At 33.9% G+C, this 22,025-nt stretch overlaps 1 protein-coding gene across 1 annotated transcript in view; it reads right to left on the reverse strand.

Moving 5' to 3' along the window:
* The window catches only part of FBXL17 (F-box and leucine rich repeat protein 17), a 518,884-nt gene that overhangs the window by 467,702 nt on the left and 29,157 nt on the right, over nt 1-22,025 (reverse strand). The window contains exon 4 of the mRNA XM_063087474.1: nt 20,953-21,084. Within this exon, the coding sequence (XP_062943544.1) occupies nt 20,953-21,084 (132 nt within the window). The remainder of the gene's footprint in view (nt 1-20,952; nt 21,085-22,025) is intronic.

Below are 22,025 nucleotides of genomic sequence, written 5' to 3' on the forward strand. Positions count from 1 at the left end.
TACTGTAATGAGTATACCATGTTTTTTTTTATTTTTTATTTTTATTTTTTTTAATTTTATTTTGTCGATATACATTGTAGCTGATTATTGCTCCCCATCACCAAAACCTCCCTCCCTTCTCCCTCACCCCCTCCCCCCCAACAATGTCCTTTCTGTTTGCTTGTTGTATCAACTTCAAATAATTGTGGTTGTTATATCTTCTTCCCCCCCCCCCCGGTTTGTGTGTGTGTGTGTGTGTGTGTGTGTGTGTGTGTGAATTTATATATTAATTTTTAGCTCCCTCCAATAAGTGAGAACATGTGGTATTTCTCTTTCTGTGCCTGACTTGTTTCACTTAATATAATTCTCTCAAGGTCCATCCATGTTGTTGCAAATGGCAGTATTTCATTCGTTTTTATAGCTGAGTAGTATTCCATTGTGTAGATGTACCACATTTTCCGTATCCACTCATCTGATGATGGGCATTTGGGCTGGTTCCAACTCTTGGCTATTGTAAAGAGTGCTGCGATGAACATTGGGGAACAGGTATACCTTCGACTTGATGATTTCCATTCCTCTGGGTATATTCCCAACAGTGGGATGGCTGGGTCGTATGGTTATACCATGTTTTATACTATAAAATAGTTACTTTAATTTTAATCTTCAAAATATTTCATCTTAATTAGATAACTCAGAAGAAATAACTAAGAGGTTATCATTAATAAATGAAATAATATGTAAATGCCATCATTTTCAAATTCTTACTCTTAAAATATAGCATTTAATATATGAGTGATTAAGAAGAGTCCAAACTCTGGAGCAATAGTTTTGACAGAGAGTGTTACTGTTCTCCTCAGCAGACACTTAGATAGGTAAATACAAGACAAAAAGAAATTACTCCTATTATTTTAGAATTATTATAAAGTAAGTGGGCTGGCATGACACCTAAGAAAAAAGAGTCTGGAATCACAGTGCTTCACAGGTGGCAAGTACTCAATAAATGCTTAATGAATGAATTAGTGAATGGTAGGAAACTAGACTTAGAAAAAAAATTAACTGATCCATGTAGCTAACAACCATAAAGCAGCCTTGGGTCATGCCACCTATAACTACAGCATCATTTATTTCCAAGCTTCCAATATAGTTTTCTAGTGTATAAAATAATGTCATACCACTCTCTAATCTCTGCCTCCAAGTTTGTTTCCTATTCTCCCAAATATCATAAATCAATGGCTGCTGTAAACCACGTGATAACTATTTTTCCACTCCATTATCCAAATGATTGGTCCACACTGAGAAAAAACAAGGAACTATACCACTATATCTTTATAAAACTATTTGACACTGTTTTAAAAAGCATGCAAGGGATTACTGTTCTGCTTCTTCAGGTGTGCCTCATACTAAAAAAATACTGAGTTAACTTCAATGCAATGAACTATGTGAAGCATCTCAAACTACAACCCTAAACACTCTATGACAACTGTATTAATTATTCATAAGCAATCTAATCAAGATATATTTTAGAGAACACACACAAATCAACATTCAATATACACCTCTTAGAATCCTTCATAAAGCAAAAAGGCAAAGTCCATCAATGAAAAGAAACAAGTGAACAACAAAATCTCCCCTTGTATATTAATCTGAAAGCACTCACCCACCTTTTATTATTTTACATATATATATATACACACACACAAATACACATACACACAAGCACACATGCGCACACACATATATGCATGCATGAGCTTTTCATTTAAACTAAAAATCTCATAAAAATGGAGACTGGTACAAAAATTTATTATATATCACACATTCTTGTAAATAGAATTGATCATAATTTGTTCAAAAGGTAAAAAATCTGTTATAATCAAAGTTGATGTGCCAATTTGATCTCCAATAATATTTTACCAATTAGCTCACTCAGTACTGACAAATCTTAGTGACATCCTTTGTTCTAACCAATCACATTTCCAAAGTATTAGCAAGAATATGAAGGGAGATATGAACATTTATTTTTATTTTACAAAGACTACATGTTAAAAAATGGAAACTGGAGAAAAATCTACCTGTATTCAAATCAGATATTTTCTTTGATTTGATTTTACCAAAACTGTGTATAGTATTAGACTTATACTGAGCTACTGAACAATTTAATTAACTAAGCTGGGGGGGGGGAACACCCACACTAATTTTTATGCAAATTGGTAGTTCTGAAATCAGGAAAAAACCTTAAAATCAACATAAATATTTAATGTAGTTTTTCTTTTTTCTCCCTGAAAAGCTGTTATTAAATCAATAATACTTCTAGCAATCAAAGAAATTTAGTACAATCACTTTATCCTTATGAGAAATGGCACTGATTAAATCCAACCAGTGACACTACAAACTTATGACACTACAAAGTGATAAGCAAAACATAAAAGTCATTTGGTAAGCTTAAAATTCACTTAACCTCCATACCAAAACTAGTAATTGATTAGATATTCCTGACCAACTATATCTACCACCTAAAAGACTAGCTTTTCTAACCTGTACAAGTCACAGAAATTGCTACAATTGCAGCAAGTCAAAACTAAGAGGAAAAAAGACCTCATTCTCCATATTTATGAATACAATTTATAAATGGAAGATGCAAAATGCAAGGGACCAACATATAGATACAATATACTTAACCTAAAGATCTGAAATAGCTCAATGTGAAAATACAGTAGAGAATATCTTAAAAGTTAAACTTGAATAACATCAAGCTTAAGTTCAGAAACATACTTCCTTTATATTAATTTACTAAATTATAACTCTCTTTAAACAATACATTAAATTATCTGCTAAAGCACTAATTTTACCATCAATGACCTCCTTAGAAATTTATTTGGTTAAAAACAAGTATCAACTAAACAATTTTTGTTGTTTAGGCATATGTATGAGGATATTCAAGAAGTTCATAGAAGAACAGAATTTAAAGATAATATGAATCTTTCCATAAACTTTTTGAAGTACCCTCATACATACATAACAAAATGAGAAGGAATGATAAATATAAAATTCAGGATAGTTGTTACATATGGTTATCTGTGATTACCTCTGAAGAGGAGTCAGAGATAAGGGAAAAATGCATAGGTAGATGAAAGTTAGTGGTAATATTCTAGTTAATGGTTAGAGGGTTCTTCAGTAAATGTTAAATAACTTTTAGATAAATTAACTTTTATAATAAAAATATCATGCCTGGACCAATTATAATAGTATGTCATGAACCAAAGATTATGACTATAAAATTCTATGTTGCCGAGGTCCATTTTGAAAAAACAATTGACATTTACTTACAGAAATTTACCTTTCACAAATGTTTCTTCATAACGTTAATATTAAAATATTAGCAAAGTAAATTCTTTTACAAATATTCAGATTGAAGGGAAGATTGGAGGAATGTCCTCAGAAAACTAAAACCCAAACCAAAATCATTCTTCTCCCTAAATCAGAGTAATATTACCATATTGGTTTCAAGTTACAGTCATTCAGAGGCAGCTAAGGGTAAACATGTTAAAAAAAAAAAAAAGTCTAATTATAGTTAAATTATGTAATTCATCTGTATTAAGATTTCTTGAATTTCAAAACTTTCAGAAGTACAGAATCGTAATTTACATGACATTTTATTCCAAATAAAATAAATCAAATAAAAAATCATAACATCTAACTCAATGCCAATAAGAACTTGTAAGTCACACTACCTTAAAATGGGAGCCTAGACAAAACATATTTAACAATAATTTATAAGTAAATTTGGTTAAAAGTCAAACCAGTAATGTCAGTATTTATAAGTATATTCAATATATTATTCTGAAATTTCCAAAACATAAAATGTATTTATAGCTAACAACTATGTATTAGCCAAGCATTAATTTTCTGTGAAGACAATACAACATAATATATATTATATTTTATATTTGTATTTCTAAGTGTATAAAGAAAGAAGATTTTAGTTACCTAAAAGTATCAAAAACAAGCATGAGACTTCATGCAAAGATGAACAGATAGATGAATTACCAGATTAAAAATAACCTCAAAAAGGCTGAGGCACTAAGATACTTTATTCTTCTGACTAGAAAATAAGTAATTTCAAATAAATCTCTATTTCCAGAATTTGAGAACAAAATGACTGTTAAACTATTTATGAACCTGCATTAAATGCAATTGTATTTAAAATATCAAAAGTTGAAGCATTGAAATCTAGTTGTGGTAAAATCTTTGCTCTTAATGTAAAGGAAAACAACATAACTGAAATTTTTAGAAATATGCCTCAATTGACAATTTATCTATACAGCAAGCTAATGAAAGATAAAAATACCATCCATCTTCTTAACTTTAGTCACATACTTCCAAAGATGAAAGAGCAGGGGAAAAGAACCATACATAGAAACCCCAATGAGATTGTCTCTTTAAATTTTCTTTCAACTGACTTGATTGGAAAGGATTACCTTAAAATATATATCTAACAACAAGTACTGAGGTGCAAAGAAATAAAAAATTACTTAGTGAGGCAACTTCCAAAATTCTCCTATGAGGGGATCTACTATGTGCCAACTCAGTACTATAACATTTTATATCCACTAATATAATTACACAAATGGTCTGATTAAATTTACAATTAGATGCTTGAGGAATGAAGAGTATGATGACTGCTAATGTCTATCCTATACTGTATTGAAACTTGCTTATTAGTACAATCTCTAAATATATAAAGTCACTGTGGGTAAGCCTTAATATTTTATGCCACAGAGAATGACTGCTGTAACTTTTAGGTAATTAAAGTAAAATATTTAAACACCCAGATTACCCAAGAAACAGGAAGCAAAACTTTTCTGTACTCCAGTTAAGCGTCCATTCTGACTTCTAATTCACTGTACATCAAAGAAAATCAACTTGCCCTGACACGTAAGGACTATTCCCTTCAGTGATCACGCAGGTGTTGAGGCCAGCAAGTGAGCCTATTTTCCACAGCCCTTTACCTTGTTTGATCACTGGTTACTTTTGATCTGACACTGCCCTCTCTCTAGTAATGACTTCCCCCTCATAGACCCAACCTCACATCTGTCAGAAAGAATAAAGGGCATCAAACTGAGACCTGACAACGCCTATGGGCCATGCAATGTGTTGCCAACAGAATGTTCCCCAGCTCCCACAATTTTCAATTCAGTTTCTTTTGTTCTGGTAGGTACAGGGTTAGGGTACCGATGACAGCAAAAAGGATTATGCACCAACTGTGAAACCAAGCCTTCTTGAATGTGTATCTTTTATCTTTGCTTCTTCATCTTCTTAAATACTGCAAACTTCATGGTGGTTACTATGAAATACATATTCAACAAGTGAAATAGAAAGCTTGTTTAAATCCTTTTCCAGGAGAAAACAAAGGACACAATGTATTATAAATCAACCATAAAGCTTTAAGGAAAAAAGTTTTAAACCCATGGTGTGAGATTAGTAAAGGCCAGCTGTCAAAGAGCATGTTAATAGTAAATGAAACCACAAAAGTTTTACGAGGACCACTACTTAGTGGGTATTGCCTTTCACTGTCTAAAAATGGAAAGATCCCTCAAAACAATGCACATATTCAGAAGAGGCCATCATTTTAATTGTTAAATTACAGATGCTCACAATAATTTGGTGTGAAAATAACTCAGTATTGAAAATGAGTTCCACTACTCTTGTTTAAATAATGTGATGAGGCTATGTAACCTTTCTTAAAGGCATTAATAATGATCATTTTTAAATGCTAGAAATTGGAAAAATCAGGTCAAATATCATTTTGGTACCATTTTACTCACAATTTTTCAACCATTATCAAAACATTTTATGAGTTATTGAATTTAAATACCCTGACACAAACACACAATGACAGATGGCTCATTATGAGGCATGTGATAAAGGGATTTGCAAGAAACAGGTTTAGAGAAAGTTCTAAGATCACTTTCAAGGTTAAGACAATCTTTTTCTTTTTTAAGAAATAGGGCTTTTCTTAACTTTTTCAAAGTAAGGTGGGATGAGGGAAGTGCATGATCAGTAAGATATGCATGTAAATTTAATGTAAATAAACTATGTGTAAAAGCAAATAAATAATTAAAATTAGACATTTACAAATATAGATGCGAGAAGCTCAGCAGTGGAGGTAAACATTAAGGTGATTACAAGTTGACTCTAATAACTGGAGGAACTTAGTTTCTACAACAGCTGAAGAAAAGTAAGCCTTGATGAGGAAAAAGGGGGAAAGGTACCATATCTTATTTACCTGTGACACCAGGCAAATGAACATACTAGACTAAAAGTAATTTACCACTATGGAAGAATAGACATTTAAAAACCCCTCCAATTCTTATACAGATAAGCAATGAGCATAATTACACTCTTCTTAAAAAAAAACTGTTCTTGACTCTGTAATCTAAAAACATTGTAATGTAAAATATATTAGAAAAATGTGGTTTGAAACTGACATTAATATAAGAGAAAGAAGATTCCTATATACTTGGATTAACTTTACAGAAGCCATATGCGTATACCAAAAAAACATATCACCTCTAGTGGAAAAAACACAACTTAATTCAAGGATAAACAATACAGTTGGCAGAACCAATACTTGCCAAATTTTTTTTCCCTCAAGTTGTTGCAATGTCACTTAACCTCTGAGAAAATAAACAAACTGCATTATTCAACAAGATGCCTATTTATACACTTCTTCTTGGGCCTTCTTTCCCCAATTTTTGATTACATAAAACTTTTAGAACATATTAAAGAAAAAGAGATAATAAAATAAATGGAAAGAATTTGTAAAATTAAAAACTAATTTTATATAATATCGAAAAGAACAACTTAATGTAATTTCTGCATGATATATTACTCTCAAGGCATGCACTGTCAGTGTTCTAAACTAAATTTTTTTTTTAAAGATAGCTTATTATACATATATGTGGGGTACAAAGGTGATTTTCAGTAGTGTTGTACAATGTGTGATGTTTAGATCAGGATAATTAGCTCTAAACTAAATGCCAGATCTGCTTGGTACATTTTGTTGGTACAAAGGTAACGAAGATATGTATCAAATATTGTATTTAATCTACCTCTTCCTAATTGCAACAATAAAGTCAACATCTTCTAAACAAATTCAGCCAAAAAGCAACTATTTATTTAACTTGCATCTTTTCAAGAATCAAGTAATTAAAGTATGACAAGAGAAAAGAGACCACGCGTACTAGTAGTCTTGAGAGATTTTTTGTAAGGGTTGTCTGAAAGCAGGAGGAGGAAAATGCTTTGGTGGAAATACTGAAACAAACCAAATATCCTCGATGGGATGTAAACCAAGAGGTGAAAATATATAATAGGTGATTTGCAATTTAAAAAACCTTGCAAAACCATAAGCTTCAACATTCACTTTTAGGAAATCATTTCCTAAGAACTACTTAATTGTTGAAAAAGACAAACTTACTTGAAATTTTACTTACTCAAACTGTCACTGTCATTCTTCTGGTATGAACACTAATGAAGAATTACTTTACCCTACTATAGAATGAATCATATTTTACCATTTCAGTTTTTAAAAAACTGAATCTTATGCCCTAAAAGCTATACTTTTATGTATATATTAAAGCATAAATAAGCATATTTAAAATTACTGACATGTTTCATTCAAAATGTAATTTTGAAAAAAACTCTTCCTATCTCAAAAAGAATTTTTTCAAAACTAGACAAAAAAGGACTTGAATATATAATGGTTCATCTTCACTGACAGTCCTTTTCAGAAAATTTACAATTATTACGTAGAAAAAACTTTCGCTTTTAAGAATTCCTAACCATCCATTTAGTCAAAACATTGAAGAATATGCACTTAGTTACTACAGCCAGATTTTTTTTAAAAATCTCATCCCAATTTTTAAGGAGGTACATTGGGAGACATGACTAAACAGAAACCCTTAAACCTACAATAAATTATTGACAGATGAATAAAAACTAAATAAATGCAAGAAGCTGACAGAATATGAGAAAGTAATTAATGTGGTAGAATTCTCATAGAAAATTTGAGAAAACATAATATTCAGCTGAACATGAAGGTAACAAACACATACTGTAAGAAAGCAAGATGGTAAGGAAAATGAAAGATATATGGACAGGTAGAAAAAGTAATAAGAGACTAGTAGCTGGAGACGTTATTGATGTAAGAAGACACTACACATTATGAAATGAGGAAAACGGTATTTTAGAAAGAGCACTCCTAGGTTGTGGATATAATAAAAAAAAGTCAACCTATGGAAACATCTTATATCACAAGTGAATTCAGTGGAATATGCAATATATCTTTCCCTTCCACACTGTTTTCCATTAAGTTCTTCACTAATAAGCTTAAAACAATTGTAATTTATAGAATGTGTACTAGATTACACAATGGAACTGCCTACAATTCCACATGATTAAAAAATACTTATTAGTATATTAATGAAAGAGAGATATATTTATTCATGTGTGTGTATAAGTATAAAATTGTGTACTGCACAACTTAAAATGTACGAAATATCAAACTAGAAAATTACCTTCAAATATTTAAAGTAAATTTTAACCAAGTAAAAAGACATGAAAAGGTATTTTGATTCCCTATTCAGAGAATCTACAAATCACAATATAATCTAATTATACCACGTTCTCAGAGGAGTAAAAGTGAAAAGCAAGCAGAACATGATGCAAATAATTTTATAATCTCTAGGCATTCACATGGGAATTTAAATAGTAATGAATATAAATAGATGCTACCTCTTTATTTTCTCAAAGATATCCAATCAAAGGAAAATAAAAGATAAAAATAATCACCCAAATATAGTTCAATTAGAAGGACTCTGATGTATAACTGCTTTTCTTTGAATTATAGATTCTCAATATATTCATTAATATATCTCATTAAAGTGAATGATAAAAACCTAAATTTTATGCTCAAATCAAAAAAAGCCAATGAAAATCTTGTAACAGACAGTACAAATTTTCTACTCCAAACTCTCCTGAAGTAACCTCACCACTTCCATTATCATACTTCAAAAACCAAAAATAATGACGTATGGCCTCCAGCAAAGAAAAATACTACATTTGATATTTTCTGCAACCTATAAATGACTACACAAAATAAGACGCAACAGAAGGAGGGTTAAAAAAAAAAAGTAAACATCAAAATACTACAGACTTCATCTGGCTTTTAAACCTTTCAGCTACTAAAATCCAGAAAGTACAATCAAAGGAAAAAAATTCACCCTAACACTCATGACTAATTCATCCTTCTACTGCCCATCAGGCAACATCACATTCAGACCTTTAACAAGAATTTCAAGACAGCAAAGGAAGACAACCTACATAATACGAGTAAGCAAAATCTGTAGCACTAATAGAAATAGTACTTACCACACAGGTTTAGATAGGAACACAAATTCTATAGCTCTTGCCTAAAGACAGCGTCACTTAATAAAAGCCCGTGACATATGACTTTCATGATAGTATATCTTTTTGATATTAACTACAATAAAGTGATGGAAAAGGTGCATCCAATGACCTGGAAGCCAGATTCAACTACAGAAAGACAAATCTTTATTTTAAAAAAAAAAAAAAAAAAGCTAATTCTCCAATCCTCCTTGCATGAAACCTAAATCGCTAAAATAATAAATGGGATTAAATCTTGGATATCCTAAAACCCTAGTACCTCATTATTTTGGATAAAGAAAAGCATAAGCCAAAACTTCTCCCTAGATCCAAACAATACATCTCACTTGCTGACTGACAGGCCAGAAAGGTAGTTGAGGAACAAGTGCTCATAAATGAAAGGCTTAATGTACTCCCAGCATCCCCCTGACATCTAACCTTATAAAATTTCTATTTGCTAAGCCTAATGACTCAACTCTTTATTGCAACCCACTATCTCCTATTGCCAACACTTGAGCACAAAGCCAGAGACAGCACTTTCACACTTATATCTTAGAGACAATTTGATTCACTCCGAATCTCTTTCTGATTTTTTTTTAACACACAGTCCTAAGTGAAAGTAAGCAAACATTAAATTTTTTTTTAAAAAAAGAACTTAAACTATAGGATATATGTAAGTGTGGGGGGGGGGCGGGGGGGTTAAGAAAAAAACACCAGCAAAAGAACTGCAATGCTAGGAATAACCTACCAACTACAAATTTTAAACCCAAAACAAGGAACCTAGAATTTGATCCAGAAAAAAAAAAAAGAAAGAAAGAAAAAATAAAAACTATTAGGAATCTCCTATTTTTAACCATAATAAAGTCCGCAGTATCCACATTGGTATATCTGTATCCAAGTTTTTAATACTGGGCTAGCTTCCTCCTGAGATTTAGTTTGCATTTGGCTATCTCCTATTATCAGTTGATGAGTCCCCAGAGTTTATGAACTAATTTCAATATTACTAAACTAATATAATTAGGCAGGTAAATCTGCTGGGTAAAAACATTAATGCATTCCAAATAAAAATTATTTGGAAATTATCCAAGTCACTGCCTGCCCTCCATACAACACTAGCACACAGAGGAAGAAAAAACATACACACACATTCATTCTTTATTGTTTTCTATGCCTTTCAAATCATAGAATACAGTTCATTTATGTTCCTCCAAAGATATCTAGTAAATTGGAAGAAAAAAAAAAAGATAGCCTTAAGAGAAAGATATCAATAGATTAAAAAGGGAAAGAGAAGGTAAGATCGAGCAAAGAATTTACAATGAATAAAAATGTATTTATTCTTCAGACTGAAAATGTTGTCAAATAACTTCTGCTTTTAATTAAACTGGATCTAGGGGACTTCTGGTCAAGATGGCTGAATAGACAGTCCCCAGTGTCACTCTCTCCCACAAATCAATGAATTTACAACTATAAAAATGTAACATCAGCCAAGCTGGGGCGCTAGAGCTCAGGTGAAGAGGAGAGACCTATGGAACTCATGAAGGCGGGAAAAACTACAAAGAGAGAAAGAAAAAACCGCTGTCAGCATTTTGGGCTGTGGCCACTTTAATGCTGGAGCACATGGAGCAGGAGCCGGCAGAAGCTGCAACTGTGCCCTTTAGATGGAATTACTTGGAGGCAGAAGGGGAGAAAAGGACTTTGATGGCCCCCAGGACAGCAAGACCACTAACAGTGTTCCTGTGGACCCACACAGGAGTGAGGAGCCAGAACAGCTGAAAAAGGGGAGCCACTCAGAGGCCGATGAGTCATCACAAGGGACTGGCGCATGACCCATCCCATGGGAAGTGTTTGGAGCACAGGCAGTGGGGGAGACAGGCCAACCGGGAGAACACTAGGACACAGCAAGGACAGCCAATCTGCCCCCTCCCCCCCAGAGAGTGCAGGACCACTCAGAGGGGACTGGTCAGGAATGTAGAATTGCATGGGGTACAGTTCAATGAAAAAACTCAGGCCCAGATCAGAGTTTCTAACACAGCCACGGTGCACTGAGTTATCTGGAGAGGTGGAAGTACCTATAAGGTCAACCAATAAACTCTGAGCTGCACAAAAAGCCTTCCCTAGGGAAACAGCAGCAAAGCAGCAACTTATCTCAACCACCCAGCTCAAATACTGGTTCTCACAGGAAGTTCCCCCATTTTAGAAGCAAGCAAAGGACAAAACCTTAGTTCCGACCCAGGCACACCATGAATGCCTTGGGGCCCACCAGGGGACATGAGGCGTGGAGCCAGGGGCAGGACCCCTGCCCACAACCACTCACACCACCAGCACTGTGGGCCCCAGCCAGGAGGACCTCAAGGATTGGAGCCAAGGACCGGACCCCCACTCCCACAAACAGGCACAACACCAATGCCTAGGGGCCTGGCCGGGGACCCAGAGCTAGCAGCCAGGGACCAGACCCCCTTCCCACAACCCAGCATACCATGCCAGCACCTCAGGGCCCACCTGGGGACCCAAGAAATGGATAAGGGGACTGGAACCCCCTCCCACAACCAGGCACACCATGCCAGCGCCTCAGGGCCCACCCAGGGACCTGGGGCATGAAGAAGGGGACCAGATCCCCCTCTTACCACCAGGCACACTGCACCAGTGCCTTGGGGCCTGCTGTGGACCTGAGGCATGGAGAAGGGGACCAAAACCCCCTCCCACAACCAGGCACACTGCGCCAGCACCTCGGGGCATGCCTAGGACCCAGGGTAAGGAGCTGGGGACTGGACCCCCCACACACAACCAGGCACACCATGCCAGCACCTTGGGACCCACTTGGGTACCTGGGGCATGGAACCGGGGATCTGACACTCTCCACAACCACACACGCTGCCAGCACCACTGAGCAGGCCAAAAACATCACCGTGTGGGTGGCCCACCACAGCCACCACAATAACCATGGCTGCCATGAAGGCAGCTAGATGCCACAACCACCACACAGATGGTCCACCAGCCACTGGAGTGAGCTGACACAAGGAGAGTCACCAGCAGAGATAAAGAAAGGAGGAGGATGTCTGTCTCCACAGAGCCCATTTCATAGTGATGGAAGAGACATCTGCTCTATGATAGTATTGGGGGACCTGATCACGCCTCTCAGCATTGGACAGATCATTTGGGCAGCAAATCAACAGAGTAACCATTATTCTTTCAGAGGGAGAGAAGAAATCTACGGTGATTAGAGGAGGGAGGTAGAAAAGAAGGGGAACGGGGTGGGATTGGACAAGGGGCATAAAGAATAACTATAATGTGTAACAATATATATGCTAGTAATATTGATTTGATCAACATATCTCAATGTTGAACCCCCAAAATATGTATAACCAATTTTGATTCAATAAAAATTTTTTTTAAATAATAAAACAATTAATTAATTAATTAATTAAACTGGATCTAGAAGGAATGCAGAGAGAGATGACTAGATATTCACTACTCTCCAAAGAGCTGACAATCCATCAGCAAAATATACTTCTAAACCATAATTTCAATTACAGGTAAGTATCCCTTTTCCAAAATGCTTAGAACCAGAATGTTTCAGAATTCAGATTTTTGGACTTTGGAATATTTGCATATACACTATAAGATATCTTGGGGATGAGACCCAAGTCTAAACACAAAATGCATTTGTTTCATATATACCTTAAATACACAGCTTGAAGGTAAGTTTATACATAATTTTTAATAATTTTCTGCCTGAAACAAAGTTTGTGTACCACCAAAAACAAAGGTGTCACTATCTCAACCACCCACGAGGACAGTCTGTGGTTGTTTGGCATCACCATCATTCCTGACTCTGAATTTATGTGACTGATAAGTAGTCATTTTCTTACACTTATCCACATATAAGAACAGTAAAAAATATGACATACCATTAGTACAGTGAAAAAAATAACGTGTTCAAGGTAACAAAGCAGTACAGTAGCATCACCAGAAATACCTATGTTAGCTATTAAACAACAGCAACACCACCACCACCACCAAGCTTTCAGTTTCTACTACAATTCTGTGTTTTGATTAAATGATATATTGCAGCTGAAGGAGACCTGGGAGGATCTTTTTTCCCTTGGGGACATTGAATAAACTGAATGAACCTGCGTTTTGACTGCAACCCATCACAAGGTCAGGTGTGCAATTTTCCACTTGCAGTGTCATGTCAGCACTCAAAAAGTTGCAAATTTCTGAGCATTTTGGATTTTTAAATTAGGGGTGCTCAATCTGTACTAACAGAGAGCAATTTGGCATGATCTAGTAAAAATTTGAAAATGTACACATCTTAGCACACTAATTACACTTCTAAGTACTTACTCTAGAGAAACTCTTACAGATAAGCACAGAAGACTTACACAAGGATTTTACTGCAACACTGTCTATGATGCCTATGATAGTATGACACTGGAAGCAATATGAGTGTCCTTCAATAGGGAGTGGATAAACAGGAAATATACACATATGACAGAAGACTAACAGTGAAAAAGAATGAGTTACATATTCATTATGGCTAGATCTTAAAAACAAAAGTAAAAATGCAAATTATAGACTAATACATACTTTGTGAAACAAGATACTTAACCACATGACACTAGATACAAATTATATGTGACCACAAACTAAACAATGCCACATTGTTCATGATTATCCACGTGTATGTTAAAGTATTTTTTAAAGCATTTTAGATCATCATAGTAGCTGCCTCTAGAAAAAGACAACAGGATGACACTAGGGATGCAAGACAACAAGGACTTAAAGTTTATTAGATTTATTAATTCAAGAAGCAGCAGCAAATTTAACAAAATATTAATGGTCAATTTCTGGGCAATAGGCATATGAATGTTATTACTCTTTTTAGTATTCTATATTTTTCTTAATTTCTCAAAATTAAAATACAGTACCCAAAAATCTGTTCACATTGCACACTTGCTGAAATCCCATGCTATAACCCTTAATACGTACAGATTTCCAAATTCCTTAGTATGACACTCAAGAAATTTAACAATCTGATCCCTGCCTTCCTTTCCAGACCCAAATATGAACAATTCCCCTATCACTCAGCCTGTAAACCTAGTATCACTGTAACACCTACCACTTATTAAACATTCCACACATTCTCCTGACGCCTTGTCTTTGTTAATGCTGCTTCCAACAACTGCACACACCTTCCTGCAATAAAATGTTTCCTTGCATAATCATCACCTCACTATACATCATTCCAGATCCAGTTCAAATTTCACATTTATAGGATTTTCTGATCCTCCTTTCTGCTTCAAACAAAAATAACTATTTTTGTAATTGGTGTTTCCATAGCACTTATCACTAGACCAGGATCTCCTCTCTTTAGCAACATAACTCTTCCTTAATTCCCTAACACCTTGCACAGTGCCTGGCACATGTTAAAAAAATGTAAAATATAAAATATTATGTTTGCAAAATAGAAAAACTCTGCATAAAAAGCACAATTCTATCATTAATATTAATTATGTATGTTCATGTTTGTACAGGATTAAGGCCAACACAAAACAATGTCTTGAAGACAGCTTTCCTCTTTGATAATTTTACCAATTTTCCTAGAAAAGCTTTCAATATATTTCTATTGGTACTTGCAGTTTCCTCTGAAATCAATTGTCATCCTAGGAAAAAGATCTACTCATGCTAATAATTAACTTCTTCCTTTGATGTCTCACAGCACCTGTCCATAAATGTTTTAAAGGAGATAATGCCTTTTGGAAATTACCACTTGGTTCAAAGGTGTATGGATTAGCACCACCTGTAATATATTCATGCAATCAAAAGGGCTAGAAGACAAACATTTGAGAATCTTAATAGATCTGGGTTAAAATCTTAACTTTGACACTTATGTTTTATTATTTAACCTCCACAGACCTAAATTTCCTCATCTGTAAAATAGGATTGAAAATAGCTACCTCATATGGTGGTTGTGAGGATTATTTACATAAAACACTACAGTTGCTGGCACATTATAAATACTCAAGAAAAGATAACTACTATTAAATACTTCATATTAACAACTGACTGCAAAACACTGAAATGTAGTTTCTATGGTCTGAATGTCTGTGTACCCCCCAAATTCATATGATGAAATTCTAACCCACAAGATGATGGTATTAGGAGGTGGTGTCTTTGGGACGTGACTAGATCATGAGGGAAGAGCTTTAATGAATGAAATAAATGCCTTCATAAAATAGGATCAAGAGAGCTTGTTCACCCCTTCCACCATGTGAAGACATGGCGAGAAGGCATCTATGGAGCAGAAAGCAGGCCCTCACCAGACACTGAATCTGCCAGAGCCTTGATCTTGGACTTCTCAGCCTCCAGAACCATGAGAAAAAATTTTCTGTTGTTTGTAAGCTATCCAGTTTACAGTACTTTGTTACAGCGGCCCAAATGGACTAAGACAGTACTATACAATAATAACATGAGATTCAATATCTTTAGTCCACCTTCTTTAGAATGCCACATTCACATACCATTGTTCACTGGAAACTACCATTCTGGGTTTAAGTAACGGCCCAATCCATTAAGAGAGGAAAGAGCACTAAAGGTGAGTATCTACCCTGGAAGATTTTAGAGGCTGAAGTAAGTACTTAGAAAACAGAATCCCTCATAGATGTAAATTATTTATATCTGGAATTACAAGTAACCTCACTTCACAAGGAGTGTTTGAGAAACAAGATACCAAGAATGGAGGAATCGGGGAGAGAGGGTCAACCAGCCCCCTTATATTAACTCTAATATATAAAACCCCTTAATATATTAGCTCTATGCTGAAGAGTTATAATATTCAAGAAATGCAAGCTTTAATATAATTCTGAATTAACTACTGCTATTTAAACTCTGACACAAATGTTTATCTTACATACTGGCCCAGCTGATGATCAACATGGTTACCAGTCTATTCACCTAACTGCTGCAACCTCATTACAGCAAACAGAAAAAAAAAAGAATTAAACTGTTAGTGGCTAAGGGGTGACATCAGACCACAGTAGGTGATACTAAGCACCAATGCAGCCCAATTCAAATTGGTAGACTAGGGACAGCAAACAATGATAGGGAAAGAAAGAAAACCTTTGTTGAAGTCTTCCTATGTTTGGGGCCATGAAACACATTTGGTATTCTATCACTGCTGTGAATTCAGGTCCCTCCAAAACTTAGTCTCCACTGTGACAGTGTAAAGAGGGTGGGAAATCCTATTATGGTAACTGAAAGGTGGGGCCTTGAGGAGGTGATTAGACTGTAGGACCATGCTGTAGTGACTGGATTAATAGTGGTAGTCAGGGGCATGGTTCTGAGCTCTTTAAAAGGAGAGCACATGAGAGACTCTCTCTGCTCCACCATTTTCTGCCACGTGAGACCCCCGCATCACTGAAGCCACTACCAAGGAAGACCCTTACCAGATGTGTTCCCTGGACTTTGGACTTTCCATCCTCTAAAATTGTAAGCAATAAATTTTGTTTTCTTACAAATTACCTAGTTCCGTGTATTTTGTTACAAGCAACAGAAAAGGACTAATACAACCTCTTAATCTCATTTACGATCCTTAAAAGAACATGTCTGAAAATATATTATATCCTTCCTGCAAAGAAGGAAATGCAAGTGTAGAAATTAAGATAATTAACCCATGTCACATGAGTAAAAGACAGCAAGATCAAGGTCTGAAGTGAGTTCAGTGTGACTCAAAACTGGCGTTTGCCTCAATCTCCCCTTAAAGCTTCCAGTTTGGAAGAAGAAAGCCGGGAGAGGTGAATTTAGATCTTACCTCATCCATGTAATCCTCCAAAGAATAATAAAACTTAAAACAATATTGTTACAGCAGTAGCCAAAGGACTCTAAGAGATGTCACAGAATATAAAACTAGTAAAGTATCAATTAACCAGGAAACTGAAAATAAAAGGTTACAATTAACTTTCAGGAAATCAAGTTTTAAACAGGAAATCTTTATCATTTCCCTAAAACTTTCTAGAATCTATTCATAATACATTACTATTTTCTTGATAAGTGAACTAGTTCCCAATCCAACTCTCCAGAGTAGAAGGTATAAAAAAATTAGACCAAATACACACATAACACATACAAATCTATACCAAATATGCTGACCCTAGAATTTAGCACAGAAGTTATTTTTGAAAGAAATCATAAAATTCCAGTGCTTTAAAACATCAGGCAGTATAACAAATGACAGGTAATCTATCCAACCCCATCATTTTACAACCAAATAAAAAGCCACCCAAAGAACTTCTCTGTCCAAAAAGTTGAGACACAGAATCTGGTGCAGGCAGAGTAAAGAAGCATAGAGAATAGACTTATTGAGGTTTCTAGATCATCAATAATTATAATGCTTTTATATCACTCCGTACAGTACTTGCCACTGTTTTGTGGCCATCACTAGAAGAGAGACAGATGAATATGCTAGACCCTCACTATAGGTGTATTCTTCAAATCTATTTTTATAGTCTACATGAGAGTTTTATAGCAAATGCAAAATACATTCAGGTAGGTGCATGGCACTTGTCTCATTCAAATTTGGGAAGATTCCACATGTAAATCCTCAATTCTTTGCTTCACCATCACTCATTTGAGTCTTAAAATGTCATATCATTTCTTCACTTTCTACGTGAATAAAACTTCTCCTTCTAATAAACACAAGAATCCTTCCCCTATTCTAAAGTTTATCCCACTTAAATCAGTGCCACAAATAAGAATGTTTGAATATCTTGCTACTCTGCATGTAAAATGTAAAGTTCATCTCGTAACATTCTAGATGCAACTAATATTTCAAATGACTTCAAGAAGAAATTTTCCCACTAAGACTATCTAAAGGACAAAAATTTTAAGTGAACCATAATATTAGCAAAAACTTGTACAGGCATTATATCCTTACAGTTTTATCAAAGACACAAAAGCTAGTCACTAAAATATACAAAGACAATGCTGCCATCTAAAGGCCAAGATATAATATGAAAAGATGTATACTTGGTCAAATACTGCCAAGTATAAAAAGTGATTAACTTGATATTTTAAGTCAGAAAAGTTCATAATTAAAAAAAAAAAAAAAACTATGCTATGATTATTTTTAAACTACGCAATAAAGTGCCACTATTCTTTTTGAGAAAACTCAATTTATTAAGAGAATTAGCAAAATAATTTGGCTAATGATTTTGTCAAAGCACAAAATTCTGTCCGCATCCTTTCAGACATACTGTTCTCTGTAAGTACCCCCTATTAGCTGTTAATTTAAAATACTTGTTGTTACATGACTAATAATATCTGTCAAAGTGAAAACACCCAATCTACTTAAAGTTGCAGCTTTACAAGGAATTTAAATATCCCTCCTTATTTCATAAATATTTAAAATACAACGCAAAATTCCTATCAGAGGTTAGTTATCAATAACTCAATTGTCTAATAAAGAGTTCAAATTATTCTAAATTTCCCTTTCTAAAAATCTTAAATGGGAGAATTTTATTGAACTGAACTTTTAAGATTTAGAAAAATTATTTCAAATTTCCAGTGGGAAAAAATATTTAATGAATAAAACTAAATATGGATTGATTCCCTTAGGATTTAAAGATATTACATCTTTTTAATGTACCACAATATTAGAAAAAAACTAATATGAGCATATGAGAACCTTCAAAACATAAACAACAACAAAAAAAAGTTGCTTTCTTTGGGAAACCATTGGCTAAAAACTTTTTAATGTGCCAATAAAAACGTTTTTCTGTGTTTACTAAACAAGAAAACAAATGATAGTCAATAAATATCCCTATTACTTGAGGAATAGAAAAATCTTAAGTTGAGATTAACATCCTTTACTTTATTTTTAGTGTAAAGTGGAAGCCAACAGTTAGATAACAAATACAGTCATGTTACCATAAAAACTACCAGGTTTTTTAGTGTCTTCTATGGGTCAGAGTTTGTACTAGGCAATTTGAGGATATTATGTCATTTAATTCTTAAAACCACAACTTTCAAAAAGACAAATATCAATAACCACATTTACAAATGAGGTTTAAAAAGATTAAGTAAATTTCCCAGGGTCACAATGCAAGTGAGTAGATAACAGTATTCAAAAATTCAGCCTCTCTGACCCAGAAGACCTAATTCACTCTGTAACATTATACTGTCTGAACAGTGATTATCATATTTATATTAAATGTAAAGAGGAATGTGAAGTATTTTACTACATAATTTCAGGGGTAAATATTCTATGTCATAATCAAAGCATTTACTTTTAATTCATAGTGCTGCAATTTTTCTAACTGGAATCTTTTTTGAAAAATAGCATTATCTTACTAGAAGTGCTCATCCTTCAAGAGACCTTTCAAAGCTTAAGTTCAGATATGAGATATACTTACCAAATTTTATAAAATAACGCAAAGGGGCAACAAGAAAGATCTCTATTTTTGAGATACAATTAAAAAAGCAAGTCTTCTGTGTAAATATGCTACACATTCAGGATCAGCCTGGTAACATTTTCAAGTGCACTATTTTTGAATGTTTAGAATTCCTACTAATAATGCCTCCCCAGTAACAACTTTTTCTGTTAACCAGTACAATGTACCTATCAAATTAAAATTAAATACTTTGGAATATCACTCAGCCATAAAAAGGAATGAAGCTCTGATATATGCTACAACATGGATGAACCTTGCTAACTAAAAGAAACCAGACACAAAAGACTACATATTGTGTGATTCCATTTATATGAAATCTCTAGACAGGCAAATCTGTACAGACAGAAAGGAACTTAGCAATTGCCAGGGGCTAGAGGAAAAGCAGAAATGGGGAGCGACAGCTACTGGGCAAAGAATTTCTTTTTGTGATAATGAAAATGTTTTAGAATTAGATACTGGTGATAATGGCAAACCTCTGTGAATATACTAAAAACCAATATATTGTACACTTTAAAAGGGTAAATTTCATATCTCCATTATATCTCAATAAAAGAAAAATGAATGGCTTTAAATATATTAAAGATAATACACTATGTCTGAGTTATACATGCATGTGTTTAAAATATAAAATCTATGTAATTACTGAGATTATCTGCCCCAATTTATTGAGTCCCACATTCCATGAGGGTAAGTAAAAAGCTCTATTTCACAAGTGTGCATTTTCCTGGACATTAAAAAAATCCCATCTAGAATTATTATAATCCCTAGAGGAATCAGAAGGAACTACAACTACAGACTTCTGTTTGGCAAATAAATCTGTTTTCAAATTTACCTGAGTTAGTTCACTATCAGAATTAGTTCACATGCTAATGAGGAATTTTTAACAAGTACCACATATAAGCACCTATTCAGTTATATGATCAGTTTATAAAATCATTGTTTTGAGAGGATTTTTGCTTTCAATTAAGTAGTATTTGCCTCTCAACCACCAATAGAAAATAAATAGAAGAAAATTTATAAACAAAGTTTAAGGAATTCAAAGGTTAGAAACAAAACAAAAACAAGGATAACAAGTACTTACTAATTTGTTTTCCTGCATGTATATTCTTTGTAATTTCAGACAGCCCTTAGCTATGACGATCATACCTTCATCTGAGATCTTGTAACACTGGCCGAAATGAATATCTTTGAGTTCTCTGCATTTTGAACCCAGCTGTAAACAAGAGATTTGGCTGAATGCTCAGAAAATAACAAAGGCAACATATTTCTATTGCAATTTTCATATAATTTTTTGAAAATAACCATATCAGAATTAAATAAATACTTATAAATTACTCTTAAAAATAAGATAGAATGTAAGCAATCTGTAACTTAAGACAGTTTTATGTAACCTTTTCACCTTCTAATCCCTACCTCCCTGCTTCAACTACCTCACACTACATGCCCATCAAGGTACCTATATTCCTTAACAGTTCAATTCACCTTTTTATATCTGAGTCAATGGTGAAAAAAAAGAAAAAGGAAAAAACATAAAGGTATAAATTAAGGTATATTTATAAAATTAAATATTATGCAGCCATTAAAATTAGTACAAACATTTGACAGATTAAAAAAATGAAAAAAAATGTATAAGCTTTTATAGTATAATCCAATTTAATAAAGAAATTGCCATATATAAAGAAATTGTGCACATTTAAGTGCACAATTTTCTATGTATATATACATAGAAAAGAGACTGAAATATATATCAAGGCATTAACAGTTATTCTGATTAGTGAATGTGTAATTTTCTCTTCTACCTATCAATCTTCTCTATTTTTAAATATTACTTTTGTAATTTTTTAAAAAAGCCTGAGTTCTGTTTTAAATATTGATATTATCAGAAATATATGAGTTATTTTTACAAACTGTTATTCTAATCTAGGCTACACTATAACCAATTATATACTCCTGTAGAAATGTAAAATCCATGAAGACAGAAGGTTGTTTTGTTTAATATATCTCTGATGCACAGTGTCTTACACTTAGTTGACACAATAAATATTTGTTGAGTGAATGAAAAGGCTAATAAGGGTTATGTATTGTGAAGAAGCCTCTTTAAAATGGACTAAATAGGAAACCACAATTGTGGCCTCATATGCCACTATGTTCCAC

The sequence above is a fragment of the Cynocephalus volans genome, chromosome 2, assembly GCF_027409185.1.
Source record: "Cynocephalus volans isolate mCynVol1 chromosome 2, mCynVol1.pri, whole genome shotgun sequence".
Lineage (NCBI taxonomy): Eukaryota > Metazoa > Chordata > Mammalia > Dermoptera > Cynocephalidae > Cynocephalus > Cynocephalus volans.